The sequence below is a fragment of the Aotus nancymaae genome, unplaced genomic scaffold, assembly GCF_030222135.1.
Source record: "Aotus nancymaae isolate 86718 unplaced genomic scaffold, 86718_ANA_hifiasm-v0.15.2.pri h1tg000029l, whole genome shotgun sequence".
NCBI classification, from domain to species: Eukaryota; Metazoa; Chordata; class Mammalia; order Primates; family Aotidae; genus Aotus; species Aotus nancymaae.
The window spans coordinates 84,319,566-84,337,529 of NW_026988442.1; the positions used below are offsets into that span (position 1 = coordinate 84,319,566).

The window sequence follows — 17,964 nt, forward strand, 5'->3', positions numbered from 1 at the left end:
TTAAAAAAACTGTGCAAGAGATTAGTATGACTCTTGTTTGTCCTGGTGCCAAGGATATTGAGTCAGATAATCCAAAAGGATGGGTTTTTTTTTTTTTTTTTTGTCTTTATCCTGGGTGGTTCTGGGACTCGCTCCGTTTGATCCTGGCTTCCCACCTCCGTGCATATGAAATCCTTGGTCCCACAGAGAAGCTGCCAGTTCAATGACTAGGGTTGCCAAGGAAAAGTGCAAGGACCCATCTCCTTTATCAGGTCCTTCACTATAAAAAGTAATATCGAAAAAGAGACTTTCCCTTAGGTTGAAGAAATTCAAGACCAGCCTCTGCATAAGCACTATAACTTCTTGAAAGAGACACTCGAACACTCTTCAAAGGCCTAGAGTTTGATTCTCTAACCAAGACACTACCAAGAAACCAGTCACCTTTCAGCTCAGAGATCGGTTCTGAATTTCTTCCCGAGGATGCAGTATCCTCGGCTTCTACAAATGGTCTTTATTAGGAGTAAACTCACTTCATTTTAAAAAGGGAATTCTGGTGGTGTCAGACCCTAGTCTTTTTCTGACCTATACTCTATCAAACTAAGAGGTCAGACATACGGTACACCTTATAGGAAGACCAGCCCTAGCCTGCCCTCTGCCAAAATCTGACCTGGGAAAGGTGAAGGAAAGCAGTTTAAACAATCACATTGCTGTTTGTTTGACTTCAGCCAACTCCTGTTTCACTGTCATTTTTACTGAAACTGGTCTACATGTATAGACTATGCCTAAAAGAATCCCAGAAAGAGTCCTAGAATTCCAAGAATGTGAACTTCAAGGATGAGGCCTGCAATGGTGAATTTATCAAAAGCAATTAAACGTAAAATGGCCCCAGAAGAATGTTTCAAATTTCTGCCCAAGTTTTGCCCATGCAGAAATGTGATGCTTATGATGAAGTTATTTTCCTTAGTAATAACTCTGAAGAATGTGACCCAAAAATAGAATGGGGAGTCATTTCAGCAGGGTGCCCCTCTGGCTTCATCCACTTTATATGACACCCAGAAGGCAGCAAGTCACTCTGCATCCCGTCCTTACATGCTCCATTCCAAACCCAAGGCCACACTTCTGAAAGCTATCTGGGACTGCTCCCCACAGCCACATTTCAAGAGAATGCGTCCATCAAAAATGCAGGCACATCAAAAGCACCTGAGAACAAACACAAGGATGAGGAGGGAAAACATCAAGGAAGAGCAACTATAAATTCTATAAATCTGTGGTTTTGTTTTGCTATGTAAACAGATTGTATGTGGTGGAAGCAAGGAGGTAAGTTTTTTTGTTTTTTGTTTTTCCTGAAGCTGACATAATAAACTAAGGTAGGTGCACCTAAACCTGACTTTGTTTTCTATTTCACAGATTATAAATTCAACTAAGTTAACCAATAAAAATGGTCCCACATGAATTGCCTTGACATTATGGAAGTTAAGAGATGGGTTCTGACATATTCCAAACACCCAGGCATAGCCTTCAGAAAATCATTCGGTTCAGATGAATATCTGGTGGCACGGGCTCCTGGAACATCAGGTATCCATCCCACGGGGGCCCACTCCAGTACCAAGAACATCACAGGCACCTGGTTTACGCCAGGTTGCATGACTGAATAATTAATGAGAACCCAAGGAAGGTTTCCTTCTGATGTTTGTCATTATTAGAATCCAACCTTTGTTCACTAAGGAATAGCTTTTGCTTTAGGTTTTCAACTCACTGACCACCACCTCGGGCATTTGGTGTGGGGGGGACCTTCTAGGTTTGAAAGAAGGGTTGAATATTCCTCTGAACACCTCAACTCGCCCCTTGGCTCCCTCCTTATCTAATTTTGCAAGCCATTAATTCAGAATGGGCACGAGAGCATTTTGGTATTTGCTTTCACATTAAAATGACTGAGTAATTAATGAAACTTGGCAACTGTTCAGGCAAACAGCAAGCCCTCTCTCTGCCTTTCCCAACTTAGTGCTGTGTGTTCCAATAGACTTCATGTTGCCCTCGCAACTCGGCTAGCCTCACCTTTCCTTGTGGCACCAGTGGGATCTCCCCAGGCTCTGTGGGGTGATGTTGCTCTCAAAGAATCATTTAGCCCATCTCTCTTAGCCACTGAGGACCTTTATGGTGAAATTGTCATTACCCATTAAGGGCAGACAGGGCAACAAAATGGGCCCAAATTCCTCGCATGCTATACACAAGTCATCGGCTATATAGTAAGTGACTGTATCACTTTCAGCCTGGTCCAGGTTGACACCCCAGGGAAACTCCCATACTCATGGCTGTAAGCTGTCATCTTAGATAGAGCAAGCCCCTCTAAACAAAAGCAGGGCTGGCACTCTCCCTGCAACCTGTGCTTTGGGTTAGGTGGGAGGAAGGAGGGCTGGTGGCCCCTCCTGGCTACCCCCCCAACAATAGCTTTTGTGTTACAGGGGCTCCCAGAGTGGGATGGCCGGAATGTGGAGACGCCGCTGCGTTGGAGTTAATAATACAGTGTCACAAAGGAATTTAAGCCTGAACTCTGGAAATTCTCTTTTAGGAGCTTGTACTTTTCCTTCTTCAAACTTCTCTGTTCTGTCTAAAAAGAATAAAAACCCTCTGTTGTGTTTTCTGCCGGGGGCTATATCACTTCCTTCCAACTGCCCCTTGTGAAATGGTCAAAGCATCCTGATCGTGGAGGAGACAACCGCCAGATGACAAGGTGAGTTTTGTATTCGAGAGGTTCAAAGGCTCTGGATCTGTTTCCAAAATGACCCACCCTTTCCAGCGGGTGCTGCCTGCTCTTAGGGACTGCCTTTGCCAGACGCGCAAATATAAAACAGCCCCACCAAAGTGCTTACTATGGACACAGCCCCTTGGCCAAGCACTGAAAAGGTTACAGGGGCTGGTGTAAGGTTGGAATGGGAACGTGAATGAGATCCAGGATGTGGATGTGGGGCTCCTGGTTCTCCAGTGTAATGCGCCCCAAGTTCCCCCGGATTCCACTGAAAACAGGGAGTGGAAGGGTGAGTTTGGAGTGATGATAACTAGGATCGTCACACTCACATAAGCACAGCACCTCAGGGATCCTCAGGGCTATTCTTGGACGCCCACCACTTTCCCTAGCCTCAAATGCCTCAGTTCTCGAGGCGGGGCCTCTAAGGTTAGACTGCTCTCCCACCCGGGGATGCTTGCTGACTGCCGCACCAGCGAATGCGCAGTTCCCTTCCCCAGGGAAGCCACTGCAGGGGCTTTCCCCGACGGCGTCTCACAGCCAAGTGAGCTTGTGAACACGGAGACGGCTGAGGATCCGAGACAAGGAGCTCGCTCGCTCGGTTTTTCCCAGGCTGTGTTTGCCATTCGCGGGAATAAATGAAGCATCGGTAATCTCCATAAAAGAGCTTTCACGCTTCATTCTCTGAAACTAAGTTGAGGCTTAGACGGAAAGGAGAAAAGAGACTTTTAATTTAAAGTAATGATCATCAACACTCGGGTGCTAGAGGGTCTCCAGGGGAAAGGGAGTCCCTACACCACCCGGGGTAGCGGGAGGGAGGGCCGCTTCGCCGCGCCTCGCCAGCCGGGTCTCGACTTGCTAGGATTGGTGGGCCAAATCCCCAACTTCGGGCAGCCCTCCTGGGGGTAGGGCAGTGGTTCAAACAACTCTCCCAGGAGGAACCCAGGAGGTGGGGGAGCCTAGGGCGGAAGAAGCTGGAGACCCGTGGTCCCGGAGAAAAGGAAGTGAGGAGTCTCAATAGAGGCCCGAGCCTCTCCAAGACCACCCTGCAGGCAGCAGCGACTTCTTTCTGGGGCAGGAGTCGCGCACTACCTGCGGGAACGTCCGCTGCGAGGGTGCCTTCCCGGGCCCCAGCGCATACCTGGTTCCTTTCCTAGTGGCCGGTTCTGTTTGGGGCCAGTTTGCACGCGATGGGCACAGAGGACTCTGCGCCTCATTTCCCTAACTGCAAGTCCAGCGCGGTTGGAGAGCCCAAGACGAGTTCAATCCCAAAAAGAAAACTTTGTTCACTTCTGGCTGAACTTGGCACGGGCGGGTGGGGGTCAAGGGGAGGCAATAATCTTCCCATTCTCTCCTCCGGCAGCACCCAGGGTCCCTCACTTACATGGCAGTCCCCAAGCCAATACTCGACTTGTCACTTTGCACCACAATGCGGTCAGCCCTGTGAGGACATGAAGAATGGATATGAAACTCGAGGACCGATAAGCGTGGAACTAGGTTCAGCCGTCCTCCCTGGGGTACCTAAGTCCCTATTCCCAACAGACCTGTGGGCCTCCGCCTGCTGAGAAGAGGGCACTTGGGCAGACGCGAAGTTAGGAGGCCCGGGGTGAAGGCCAGACCTCAATTTGCAGGGATAGAAGGAGCGGGAAATCCAGGGAAGGATCGAAGAACAGTTCCCGCCAGGCCGCGGCCTCCTCGCCGCCGCCTGCCCGGCCTCACCCTTCTGGAAGCTCCTCCGGGCCTGGGTGGGCGCCGCCCAGGGAAGGCTTAGAACGAGGGCTAGTTGGCGCCGCTAGTTTTAAAGAAATCCTAAGTAAACAGTGAATCCAAGCAGGAAACCTCAGCTTTGCCTGGGGAGAAGAACTGGCCACATAGCTCCAGGAAAGGAAAGGAGGAGATGGATAAATCTCTGCACCCTGAGGATGGCGGCTTCGTTGGGGGAAGAGCTGCTCTGCAGCTTCCTCTCACCCCCGCCCCAAAAAAGGATGCCGCAGCGAGTATTTCAGAAGGCGCTCACCTAGTGCAGGAAAGTTCAGTTGGCAACCCTTCGCGAGCAGGTCCTCCCCAGCCGGCACTGAGAAGGCAGGCGCCGGAGCCCTCTGACGCCAGTGGCTCAGGGCCGGCCAAGGACTGGCAGCGCGAGGAGCCGGCGGGCTGAGCCAGCGAAGGTTTGGGCTGCCCTCGGTGTGTGTGGAAGAGCGCGCGCCTCGTGTAACCATTCAGGACAAGTTGAAGCAACACAAATAAAGTCAAGTCTCTTCAGCCTTGCTGTCCACCCCTCCCCCCGCCTTCCTGGTTTGACCCCTGGCCCGGCTATTCCGAGGCCCAGTTTGCGCAGCCGACTTTGCATGGCGACTCTCATTACCAGGGGAAGGGCGCTCCCCGACACTGGGCTCCGGGAGCCCCCACTCGGAAGCCCGGGAGTCAAGGGGATACATGGGTGACTGGAGAGCCGCAGGGGACAGCGTGGCTGCACACAAAGTCAGCACTGGTCCCCAAGTGTCGTCCGGGGGCGGGGAGGGGAGCGGGCCGTAGGAGCGTTCGGACCTCCAGTTGAGCGGCGGCGCCGGGCAGCCTCGGGCGCAAACTTGGAGGCAGGGCTGGGCGACGAGGGGAGTGGGAGGACCTGGAGCTGAAGGGACGCCCGGGTGCAACCTGATGCAGAGGCCGAGTCCGAGCGTCCGGAGACAGGCTGGTAGCTGGAGGGCGGCCTCGGGTGCAAAAATGGAAAGCTTGGAGCCGAGGACGAGAAGAAACACAGAGGCGGGGAACCCATAGAAAAAGATGGTGAAGAAAGAAGAGGAGACCCCGGCCTAGACAAATCGAAACTGTACAATGAACAGTGGCCTGGGAGAACCGGGGGTGGAGGGCGGGGGCTGGAGCCTGCGACCCAAGCGCGGCTTTCAGACGCCCGCCGGGACCCTGGCGCAGGGAGGCGGCTGGAAGGGCCTTTCCGCGCGCGTCCCAGGAGGGCGGGTGGGCAGGGCCCGCGCCCCGCGCTGCGCAGATTTAGGGTTTCGCAGTTCCTAGGGTGGGGGGGCGAAGTGCCCTCAGAGACCTCGGCGAGGCCCCACTTGCACTCCCATCTCCAGCCCCCACTGGAGAGAGGGGGTCCAGGACGGTACCCGCCTGCGGCCTGAGCAGCGCTGCCCGGAAGTGCCTGTACGAAGCGCCCCCCGCGGACAGCGCCGGGGTCAGGCAGCTCCAGCCGGGCTGGAGCGAGGCCAAACTACAAGATGCCCGGATGGGGCGGGCCGTTTCCGCGGACCCAGCCTGGACGCAGGTGCGGGAGGAAAGTGTGAGGGGAAAACTGCTGTTTGTGCGGGGAGAGGGGCATCTTTATCTGAGAAAAGATCGGAATCTCTTGGGACCCTAATCTAAGACCCGCGTGGGAGGTGTAGAGTAGGGGTGCGTGAGCAGGAACTCGGACCTGATTTACAGCAGGAGAGGGAGGGGGGCTGGGGAGGTGCTGAGGCGACTCCCAGTTAAGACTGAGGAGAGGAGGACTAATAGCCCTTTGCGCAAATCGGTGCTCCCCCTGCTCCCCCACGTGCCAAAGTTCAGGACTAAAGTGGAGACTTGACACTGCGCTGTGCGTCTGTGAATCGTTCTTCTATTTATGATGGTAACTACCCTACAGACTTCAACGTGATTTGGTGCGCCCTTAGCAAGACGACCCTGGACCTCACTTTTCTTATCTGTAAGGTGGGGATTATAATATGCAACTCACAGAAATGTATGTGGTTGAAGGAAATAAATTGTGTTAAATGGCTAGCAATGTACACGGAAGACCCTCAATGAGTAATGATTATGTTTATTTTGAATTTCTGGGAGTGGCATCTTCTGAATTGCCTACACTCTGCCAAATGCACAAGTCCTGTACCTGGAGGTGAAGGGGTGGGGAAGGGCAAGGAGAATCCTGCTGTGGTCCTTACTGGGACTAGCTTTTGTTTTCCTCCGGATTCAGTATTGAAATTGGGAGCGCGGAGGAGGCTTCTCCCCAGTTTTGTCTGTCCAGCTTCCCACTGTGTTCTCTTTATCAGATGGCAGAGCCGTGGTTCTCGTGGTTCTTGCTGTAGGAACTGGTTGCCGTCAGGGCCGGATTGCTGCTGGCAGGGCCCATGCTTACTCTTGCAGTAGTTGTGGCTGAATCAGAAATTCTCATAGGTCCCTCCAGTCTTTGGACCCTCATCTGTCCCACAGGGGGCTCCCACTCCTCTGCGCTGGCCCTGGAGGCCTGCACATCAGGTCTTCAGGAGGAGGGGAGAATGCTAGCACCCCAGATGGAGCGTTCTCCCAGCCATGTGCTTGTGTGGTGGCAGGAGGCAGAGGGGAGTCTGGTGCTGGTTGACAGTGTCTAACTTGTGCCTGGCTTTATACCCCACTCCTCAGCAGTCCCACTAGTCTCCTCTATAATCCCTTGCCTCCTTTCAGCACTCCCACCCACCTGCCTGCCCAAAGCAGTGTCATGAGCTGTTGATAGGAATCCTCTCTTCAAGATGTGTGTGCCTGCACACACACAATAAATTTCTGCTTTTCTACAGGGTCACGCATACCTGGTGTCTTCCATTACTACAGCCTGAAATCTTTCCAAATGTCCTCTAAACACCCCACCCCTTTACCTGTGGAGAGATTCCAGAGTGCAGGGGCCCACTCCACCTCCAGAGTGGCACTTATTTGGGAAAGACTGTATTTGAAGCAAACTCAAGGGGCAAATTGTAATGGGCCATGACTTACCAAGCCTCTGTGAAATCTGTTTGGGATGCTTGCCCCCTCTTGCCCTGTGCCTGCTCCAGCCCCAAGAGCTCCAGCTGGGAGGGGACTGGATGTACTTACTTGGGGGAGAGGGTTGTAGCATTGGGTCTGCGTCTGAGCCCAGGCACCTGGACTGGACCAGCTGCCTCCAGGGGAGAGGGAAGGGACTGCCTCTCCTCCTGGTGGCTTCCATGGAAAAGAGAGGGCACACAGGTCTGTCCTGAGTCCTGAAAACAATGTCCTTTCCCTCTCCTGGCTAGAAGTGAAGCCCACCAGCTGGGGCATGCAGGTGTGTCTTGGACACCAGTATGTGTATTCCTGGCTCATGTATAGTTGTGTGCCAGAAACTTCTACACAGACAAGGTCCATTTGCTTGCTGTGAATACACTGTATATTGGTCCATTGACATTTGTATACATGCCTATGTTTTGCATGTGTGCATACTTATCCACATGGGTGTGTGCATGTTATGCACTTGTATGTGCGGAAGTGTATACATGTGTGCATTGTGCCTGCACGTGTGTTGACATTACCCACTTGATGGCACAGTGAGGAGAGGCCTGGACTGATAGGAAATCTGAGGGTTTTGCCTCTCATTCGCCTTGTGCTTTCTCTTGGAACACTTTCTCTCTCAGGACTTTTTAATTCAAGAATCCCTGAGAACCCTTCCAACACTGATACTGCATTAAAAGACTGACCTAAAGCATTTGGGGAGGGGTGGAGGCTGGCAGAGTCCCTAGCCCTTCCCCTTTCCACAGGTTGCCACAGAAGAGTAACCCTCTCCCCAGAGTTCAAAGTGAAAGATGGTAATGGAGTGAGGAGTGGGAGTGAGGAGGGATGAAGATACTCCGTCACCTCCCACAGACAGGGACAAGCACAGTCTTCCATTTGAGCCCACTGTGACATCCAGACTAAAAGGGTCCAGGCTCTGAGGTGAAGCTGGGAAGGACACTTGGATGCCTCCCTGCCCTTCTCTACCCCCCTCCCCTGTGTGGTGGAAGCAGAAGATAGTGAGTTGGCTAGGTTGCTAGAAGAATGGCCTCTCTCATTCACACAAAGGAAAAACCAGGCTGACCATGGAAGGAATTGATGGCCACCCCACAGAAGCTGCAGCATAAGTCATCCAGGGTGCAGAGTCTAGCTCTGGCCTGACCTCCTGGACCTCTAGGAGTCAGTCAAAGCTCACCCCTGCCCTTGCAGCTTGGCCTTTTTGGGGCATTTTTTTTTACTGAGTGTGTGTGTTGGGGTTGAGAGTGTCCTGGGGCACAGCGGCCTCCCCCATGGTATTATCTCTGGAAACCCTGCCACAGGTGACAGATAGGTGTGGGGGCCTGGAAGGCTGCAGGCTAGCAGGCCACTCCTCTGTTCCCCGGGCAGCCCATCTAGGGGGCTTAAGAACTGGGTACACATACACTCACTCACAGACACCAAACAATCACCAGTGGGGCCAAACACCCAAAGCACACACTTCCACCTCCTAAGCCTAAATACTCAGTACTATCCCTATATAAATGCCCACATATAATCCAACCCACGAACACATAAGCACATGCAATCACACCAAGCAGCCCCACACTCCCAAATACCACAACACCCTCTCCCTCTACTTTCCTCCTGCCTTCCCTCAGCCTCATCCACCCACGGCCTTGGCCTTCTCGCTTACCCTACTGAAGGAAAGGGAGTTTCCAGCAAGAAAACAGAGACCTTTGCCCTCAGAAAGAGCCAGGGATCAATACTGTTTAGACTCAGCTAGTATGTATTTCCTTTTAGGCTGAGAAAGATTTAAGTTTATGGTTCAATCCAATCTTTAAAAAAAAAAGGAAAAGCAGAAAATGAGGAAGTTAGGATGGCGTGCTCAAGTATTTATTTCGCTGCAGCGCCAGACTTTAATACACAGGCGGCTCACTAAGCCAGCCCCATAAATCAGGGAAATCAATGTCCATTTATGATGATTATTAGTTCTTTTTTTTAGAGGGCGTGCAAGGAAAAGTTCCGACCATAGTCCTCCTCCCCTCTCCTCTACTCCAATCAGGAAGAAGGAAAGATGGAGAGAAGATGGGAAAGTTGTCCTGGATAACGGCTTCAGGGCCTTGGCCAGGCCCTTGAGGTAGATGCAACTTAGACACACAAAGTCATGGAGGAGACACGAACAGAATGTTTAAGTTCTCAGAGCTTCATGTTCTTTCACTGTGCAATGAAGAAAAATCTATTTGCCCATAGTGGTTGGAAGATAAAAGGAGATAATGGGCAAGAAATCAAATTACATAATAATGACACTCACATCTCTACACTTTACTAAGGCAATCATGGGAATGGGTGACCACCTTCTCTCTCCCTCGATGGTTTAAAGGAAAGAGCTCTTGGTTCTGATCTCTTGGAAGAAGAAGGGGAGCATGAGGAACGAGGTGGTTCCTGGAGTTGCTGCTCTCACTGGCCTCTGTCCCAGCCTCTGAACCTGGTGGTCTTTGGGGACTTCATATCCTAAGGAGCCACAATAGGGAGGAGAGAAGGGAGTGTAGCTCAATTCCTAGACATTCAAAGCAGTAAGGTTCTCTATATATAGAGTTGAGCATCCTTAACATCACATCTGGATGTGCTGGGAGGGTGAGATGGAATGGGACTCTTCCTGAAGTTCTGAGAGGTCTGTATTAGGGGAGGGGTGCCCCAAGACCCAGGCCTCAGACTCTTTAACAGGAAAGTCTGGAAGGCTTAAACATTCCAAGCCCACTCCCCAAGGAAAGCAAAACACATGCCTTTGACTACCAGAAAACAACCCCCCTGGACCAACCCCAGGGATGGCCCATCTCACTGCTTCTAATTCTGCACATAAAGATTGGTTGAGCACCTATTATGTGCAAGAGTTACTTGACACTCCTCCAGAAAACAATGGGCAGATGGAAGGAAGGAACTTAATTGCAATCAAGTTGGGAACCTACGGCAGTGTCAAAGGCACCCTCCAATTCCATTCCAGGCCACTGAGCCCCCAAACCCTTAAGTGGGGATTTTGAGGGGCCCTAGTCTTCCTGGACTTGAGATCTAGCCCCGTTAGTTCCCCGGCCAGGAGCAAACAGGACATTGGGCCAAATCAGGGGAAATCTTTCAAGAAAAAAGATGGAATAGCTAGCCACTCTCATTTCACACAAAATCAATTCTGCAAAAACTGAGAAGAAACTCAAGGGAAGAGCACAGAGGACAGCGTTCTCACACATGCGCAAACCCAGCAAACACACCTGCAGACATTCCAGTGTGCAAACACAAATTTGTACATGTACACACAGTGAACTCACAAACGTCCAATTGTGCATCTAATTAGAGAAGAAAATCAGTTGCACAATACTCACAGGTACAGGAATATACAAAAAACTGGTAGGAACTTAGGTGCATCAATATCTGCACATATCTGCACATTACCACATATGCATACAAGTACGTGTGGGCATGTGCCCATCTAGCCACACAAGTAAAGGTATATACATACATATTGCAGAAGAGAGAAAAAAAGGTGGAAGTGGAATTTACAATTAAAAAAAAATCCTGGACAAAGGGGAGAGAATACTTCCTGAGAAGGAACCTCCCCTTCCTCACCTTTTAATCTCTGAGACCAGCTCCTGACCTGGAAGGATGGGCCCCAGTGTTAGCAGCGACAGGCCAGACTTTTCCTTCTGGGAACCCAGGGTGTCCTGAGGGCCCTGGGGGCTTCTGCGTGCGCCCCCCTTGGTGAAAAAGAAACTAAGGATTTGTGGGGATGCCTAAGGGAACCCTTTTGGTTTAGGGTCCAGACACGGCAGGCCGGCGCTCATCTCGGGTTCAAGGCCCAAGCAGCCACTCCGCACAGCTTCCCAGCATTTGGGCCTCCTCTCCTCCAGCGTTGCGGGATCAGGAGATCCAAGCCCCGCAAGCTTCCTCGTGCCGACCCCGGACCTATGCTTCGCCAACAGAAGTGCTCCCCCAAAGGAAAAGCAGTGAGTCCAGACTGAAGAGGCCAGGTCAAAGCACCTCTCGCCCAAACAGGCTGTTGGGGAGGGAGGGAGGCAGGCCTCCGGGTCTGCTCCCGCCCGAGAAGGCCTTCTACCTCTGGATGAAAAAAAAAAAAAAAATCTGCAGCAAATCCTGCATCGGCGGAAATTGAAAGAAAGAAAGAAAACGAAAAGAAAGGTGCAGGCTGGAGTGAGGAGCAGGTTGTACAGGAAGAGGCAGCCGCTAGACTGGGCCTGGACCCGGGCTGGGAGCATCCCGGCAGCCCAGGCGGTGTTTCGGAAGCCAGGACTGGGGTTGCCGGCCTTTGAGTTCCCTTGAACGCAATCGGAGACCAGGCGTGTCCCGCCAGACCCTTCAGACCCAGGCCAAACCCGATTCTGGGCCGTCCACCACTGCACTTCCCTTTCGCCCCTGCATTCGTTGTGCGGTGATCGCAAGGCCCGGCCGGCTCCCCGCCCGGCATGCGCAGGGGCGCTGGGGCGCTGTGTGCCCGGACTCACGCCCTTCCCGAGCCCGCAAACAGGAGGGCCGCCAGCGCTCGTGAGCACAGTGTACACTTTATTTCAGACTACAGATTTCTGAACATAATAAAATCTTTGGCTTGTAGCGGCGGTTCAGTCTCGCAGTCTGTGGGGTCGTGTTTCTCAACAAGTCTCCGGAAAACGAAAGGGGGAGGGCAGAACAGACAGATCGACAGAAAGGGCCCGGGAGGTGGGGGAGAGGCGGTGGGCAGACACGCGAGGAAACACACTCACGCACACAAAGAAAAGTCCCAGAGAAACCAGGGCCAGCGATGCGGGTCAGGAGGCACCGGAGAAGCAGTGACATTCAAATGAAAAAGGCAACGAAAACGAAACTGGGCCGGGGGCAGCGAGGCGGAGGGGGAGGGGATAAAATAATTATAATAATTATAATAATTATAACAATAATAATAAAGATTAATAAAAATGTCCAGCAAATAGAGATCGCTACACGTATGTGTTTTCCTTACCTGAAATTAAATATATACAAGGTCGTAAGCGGTTTGGCTAGATAGAGCTTTAAGGAGTTCGCAGTTTCGTCCCTTATACTGTGAATAGAGAATAGATCTTATTTTTCGATAGCACCTGTCCGAGTCTTTCTCCCTTTTCAAAAATGCTGCGTTTCAACTTCACTGTCCATTCTGAGGCTCTCTTTCTGTCTCTCTCGCTCTTTTCCCTCCGCTCCCTCCCTCCTTTGAGCAGATGCCTTCTCCCCCATCTAGGGGCCGAGTGGTGACGGCGGCAGTGCCGGGAGGGGGCGCGGGCGCGGCGGCCGGACCGCGCGGCCCCTGCCGGCGGCGGCTACTCGCTCTCGTCTTTGTCCTGGACCGTGGTGGTGGAGTGGTTGTACAGTCCCTGGGCCATGAGGTGAAGCGCCAAGCCGTTCTTAATGCCTGTGGCTTTCTTGATCTTGGCGCGCTTGTTCTGGAACCAGATCTTGATCTGGGACTCGTTGAGGCTGAGCTCCTGGGCCAGGGTCTGCCGCCGCTGCTCAGTGATATAGCGGTTTGCCTGGAACTCCGCCTTGAGTCTCTGCAGCTGCTCGGCCGTGAACGCCGTCCGCGGCCGTTTGTCCTCCTTCTCGTTCTTCTTCTTTTTCAGTTTCCTGGTGCGCGGACCTGCAGCGGCGGAGAGGGCCGGGGTGGGGGTAGGGGTGGGGACGGAGGGCAGAAGGGAGGGGGGAGAGGGCAAAGGAAGCCTTGAGAATTGCCTTGCCGAGCTGGGCCTCCAGCCCCGCGCTTCCAGGGCGATCTTGAAGCCCCCTGCAGAACCCCTGGCTCCCTCCCGCCGGCTAATCCCTCCACGGAGGGACCCCTCGCCAGGCCACTGGGGTCTCCGGGTTCCCTTTGGGAGGGCAAAGGAGCAGTGGAGGAAAACTGGTTGAGGTTGTAGGTACATCTCACTCCCCAGTTCTCACAGGACAGTCAGGGACAGACAGAAATCACAACATTTCCCAGGCCAAGAAGGCAGTAATCCAAGATGGAGAGATATCTGGAGCTCATCTTGCCCAGCCCAGAGTTGGGGGTCAGGGGCCTGCTGTCCTCACAGCCCTGAAATAGAAAGGACTGGCACAGTGAGGGCAGGCCCTGGGGGAGTCACCAGCCTTCAAACTAATCCTCCTCTCCTCCTCAAGAAGTGTACCTACAGGAGCACCTACAATAAGACCCCATCTGCTTGTAGCTATTGACCCCAGAAAACAACGGGATAGGGAAGGGGCTAGGAGAAGTATTTGGTGTCTGCCTCCCACCCCACCTTCCCACACACACCTTCACAGCTTCTTTCTCTTTGGCCTAAAGGAAGCCTTTTCTAGGGTTTCAGGGATGCAGAGACCACCCCTTCTCTGAAGGAGAAGAAAAGGCCTTCACCGACCCCCATGACCCTGGCCCCTGGGTTTTCAGCCTTGCCCCTTGGATGGTGCCAATAAGAGACGGCCTTCCCCATTCCTCCATCAGGCTGAGTGGGGCAGGGTCTCCCTCATCTGGGCATTCCTCATCTCTCTTTTGAACTGTTGCAATTTCGGGACTGAAAACTGAATAACAAAAACAAGCCAGATTGGCTTTCTCTGCCCACTGATGACATTTGCAAGGAGACTGCACCCCCTTCTCCCATCTACAAGCAAAAAGAAGCAGAGGGAGGGAGACAGGGACGACCTAGAAAAAAAAGTCGTGCTTTGATCCCAAGATAGGAATGGGAAGGGGGACACAGGAAACCTCCTTAAGAAGGTGAAGTTCTCCTCAAATAGTAGTTTGGGAGGAGGGCCCAGCCCCTGAGAAAGGAAGGAGGGAAAGCGAGAAAACCAGGAGAGGATCGAACTGTTGGTGTGTGCCTCAAAAGCCTGCACCTCTGCCCATCCGCTTCCATAGCCAAGTCTTCTGGCATTTACTTTCTGGGTCCTGCCTTGGTTATGGTAGCTTACTGAACCAAGTTAAGTCCCTATCAGGCCTGTTCATCTCTAAAACTGTCTAAAAAGGAGGATCTTTGCCCGCATCTCCGAACATGCTGAAACCTCCGGCATCTGGGCAGCTGGCTCCTGGGGCAGGCAGGAGCCTGGGTAACCAGCTATCCTATGACAAAGAGTCCGGGCCTAGAATACTGCAACGACTCAGATCTGGGTCGCGGCTCATCCCCTTCTCCCCCAGCTGCCCAAGCCGGAGAAGGAGCCTGTCCCCTCCCTACCTACCCAGGCCCATAAGAAGGAAAGTGGCCAAGAACAAAGCCAAGGCCCTCTCCAGAGCAGAACTGGGGTTGAGATTCGTACTTAGCTGAGCAGGCAGAAATAGCCAAGGAAATGCGCACATCCCCAAAAAGGCCCCGCTGCGCGTTGAGCGTCCGGGACATGTTGAAGTGTTGTTGTATGTGTGTGCAGAGGCACAGACTCTTGTAATAAAATCGTAGTCTCCCGGCCAGCCCGAGCCGTGCAGCCTGACAGCTCAATCACTCTATCCATCAGGCGAGTCAATCAAAGCAGCTTTTCGGAGGTTCAGGGAGCCCGACGTGTCAATAACGGGGCTCGAGATGGCGGGGGCTGATAGTGCGCATCGATCCGCGCCCGGCCGGCAGCGGTGGGGCGGCAAGAGACCAGCGAGAGGAAAGCGGCGCGTGGCTACGTTGCTCCCGGCCCCCTGCCGGACCGGGCGCCTGGAGTGCTGATCTTGGGCCAAAGCTTCTCCCAGACACTGCAGGCAGGGCTGGGGCGTCGGGCAGGCCTCGGCCTTCTCTCCCAGGGCCCAAAGGAGGTCTCCGACTCGGGTTCGCCAAGCGCGAGGGGCACGCGGAAAAGGGGTGGAAGGAAAGCCGGGAAAAACAGGCCTACGGATGCCAGAAAGCTGCTAACTGTTGGATGTGCGGAAGAAAGGAGTGAAAAAAGGAAAGCGCCGGGCCAGGAGGATGTGGGAGCCGCGCCGTGGAGAAGCTACGGAGGAAGCTGGTTCTCAAGCCCTTGGTCCCGCTTTCTGGCTTGAGCCTGACCTGTTTTCTCTCCTCTCCCACTGTCTGTCAGCTCCAGAAAACCAGAGGGTGCCAGCACCCACCTTTTTGGCAACTGCCTTTCCCTGGATTCTACCCACCCGGGTTAGACTCTTCGCTACCCGGCCCGGGGATAGGGACGGCGTTCAGACGCTTTCCTCTCTGTCTTCCTGTGTGTCCCCATATTTATCAATGTAAATGATAAATCGCAGAAAATATCAAGATTATGTTTGTGTTTGTAAGGACACACAGTGAAGATAATTTTTCTGGACAAGGCCTTCTCTGGTCCAATCTGGCCTCCGGACGATCGATCAGGCTGGTGGGATTTCAGACACACATCTCTAGGCCCACCTTCCCGCCATATCTAAACACCGGTTTCCCCGGAAAGAAAAACACTGACTTTGTACCTTTCCTAAGAATAATAAAGATAAAAGACAAAGAAGGCCCCAGGGGTTCAGAGTTCAAAACCAAAGAATCGAGACTCGAGCCTCCTGTGCCACGAGCTGTAGCTTCTCGGGTGGTGGCCGCAGAGGCCAGGATCGCAGAGCTGAGTAACATTCGGTTGTGGCTGGAACTGGGTGAGGAAGCAGGCGTGAGAGACAGGAGTGCCCGAGGCCGGGTTTGCTCTCCCTAGCGCCGCAGCTTGGAGTTCTAGGGCGGTCCGCGGGGCCAGAAGGCAATGCGCAGCCCGGAGTTGGGTACTCACCGGAGGATGGACGATCCGAATAACGCGTGCAGTAGACCCAGGCGGGCCATACGAGAGGCTGCTGCGAGTCAGTTTTGACTACGGGCCCGCCGTTGGCTGAGCCCATAAGTAGGATGGCGGGGTTGCCGTGCTCCGGGTATTTGGTGCCCTGTGCGCCGGGGCTCCCCGCGCCGCCTCCACTGCCGCCGCCACCGCTGTCCGAGGGCTTGGCTGCTGCGGCCGCCGCGGCCGCCGCTGCTACGGCCGCCGCGGCCGCCGCAGCCGCCGCCGCCGCAGCCGGGTTTCCAGCTTTAGACGCGCCCGCGCCGGCGGCAGCTGGCTGGGAGCCGTCGGGTGGGCCACAGTTCGCGTCCGGGGCGCACAGGAGCGAGGCAGCGCCCGGTGCCCGGGTGCCCAACGGGTGGACAGGGTCTCTACCTGCGCCAGTCTGGCCTCTGTCACGCTCGACCCGGCCTCCTCCTCCTGCGCCTCCTCTGGCCGCCGCAGCCACCAGAAGCTGCGGTGGCGGCTGCTCCTTTTTGCAGCCGAAGTCCGGCCTCAGGATGTTGTCGATGAAAAAGTTGGTGGTGCGGTGCAGCTGGGCCGCTGGCTGCGGCTGGTGAGCAGGCGCCCCGAGATGCTGAGGCGGCGGCGGCGGGGGCGGGGGATGTGGGGGGAGGTGCGGGTGGTGGGCCAGGGGCGGCAGGCAAGGCGCCGCGGGCGGCGAGGGGGGCGCAGGCTGCGGGGACACGGGCACGCTGTCTCCATCGCTGCCGCTGCTGCCGCTGGCGCCCGGACTGAGGCTCAGGCTGAGGCCGCCCTGGGTCGCCGCCGCCGCCGCCGCGCCGAGGCCCGAGTCCCGCTGACTTTTAGGTTCCGGCTGCTGCTCTTCCATGCTCGGCCGCCCCGCCGCCCCGGCCGCCGCGCCGGCCCCCGCCCCCACCGCCTCGCTCCCCACCCCACTTTGCCAGCGGCCCGTGGGGGTGCCCGGAGGAAGGAGGCAGGCGAAGCCCTAGCGAAGGCTCGGGGCGGGTGCAGGAAAAAAGCTCAGGCGTCTGGCCTGGATCGCTTGCTCTTATCTAGCAGATAGATCTCGCTGTCTCTCCCTAATTTGTAGACATCCAGATATGGAGACACTTGGCTATTTCTTTTTTTCTTTCTGCAACCAGATTCAATGATTTGATTTAAATGGGGAGTAAGCCACGGCCAAAAGAAAAAAAGAAAAAGAAAAAAAGAAAAAAAAAAGGAAAAAGAAACCAAGAAAAAAGAAAACAGCTCCAAGAATTTTTTTCTTAAAGGGGAAAAAAATAGTCTTTAAAGTCTAGCCATCTTCCTAGGCAGTAGTGAGGGGTTTGACTTCCCCGAGTGTCACGCTCAGCTGTGCCCAGAGCGTGAGGCTGGCAGCGCCTTTAATCGCCTTTGCTTTTTTTGCAGGGAGAGCGCGTCTCCGCCAGCGCTGGGCTGTTTTTTTTTTTTTTTTTTTTTTTTTTTCAAATCTCTGACAGCTCGGATCTTTGCACAAACTCTCGCGCTTAAAAAAAAAATCACCCAGGCACACTTTTTGCGTTCAGACCGGAAGCACGTGAGTCAGGGCCGCACGTGTGCGGGGCCAATGGCGAGCCGGGACTCGCGCTGACACTCCGGCCTCGGCCCAATGGGCGCGCGCGGGACTTTGCGGATAAATAATCCGGGGGCGTCAGCCGCGGGCGTAGAGGGGGCGCCGCGGCGCCGGGCCCGTGCGTCGGTCCGCCCTCCCCCACCCGCTCCCGCACCCGCGCCCGCGCCCCTCCCCCTCCTTCAGGCCGGGACCGAGGAGGGGGCAGAAGAAACCCGGGAGG

General features: G+C 54.2%; 1 protein-coding gene across 1 annotated transcript; it reads right to left on the minus strand.

Moving 5' to 3' along the window:
• Positions 1-11,993: 11,993 nt before the first annotated feature.
• Positions 11,994-17,526, minus strand: EN1 (engrailed homeobox 1). The gene is made up of 2 exons (XM_021667929.2): positions 16,148-17,526; positions 11,994-13,094 (listed from the first exon to the last, which is right to left on the minus strand). Exons 1-2 carry the CDS (start codon positions 17,019-17,021, stop codon positions 12,778-12,780), a joined length of 1,191 nt encoding a protein of 396 aa, XP_021523604.2. The 5' UTR covers positions 17,022-17,526; the 3' UTR covers positions 11,994-12,777.
• Positions 17,527-17,964: the final 438 nt, after the last annotated feature.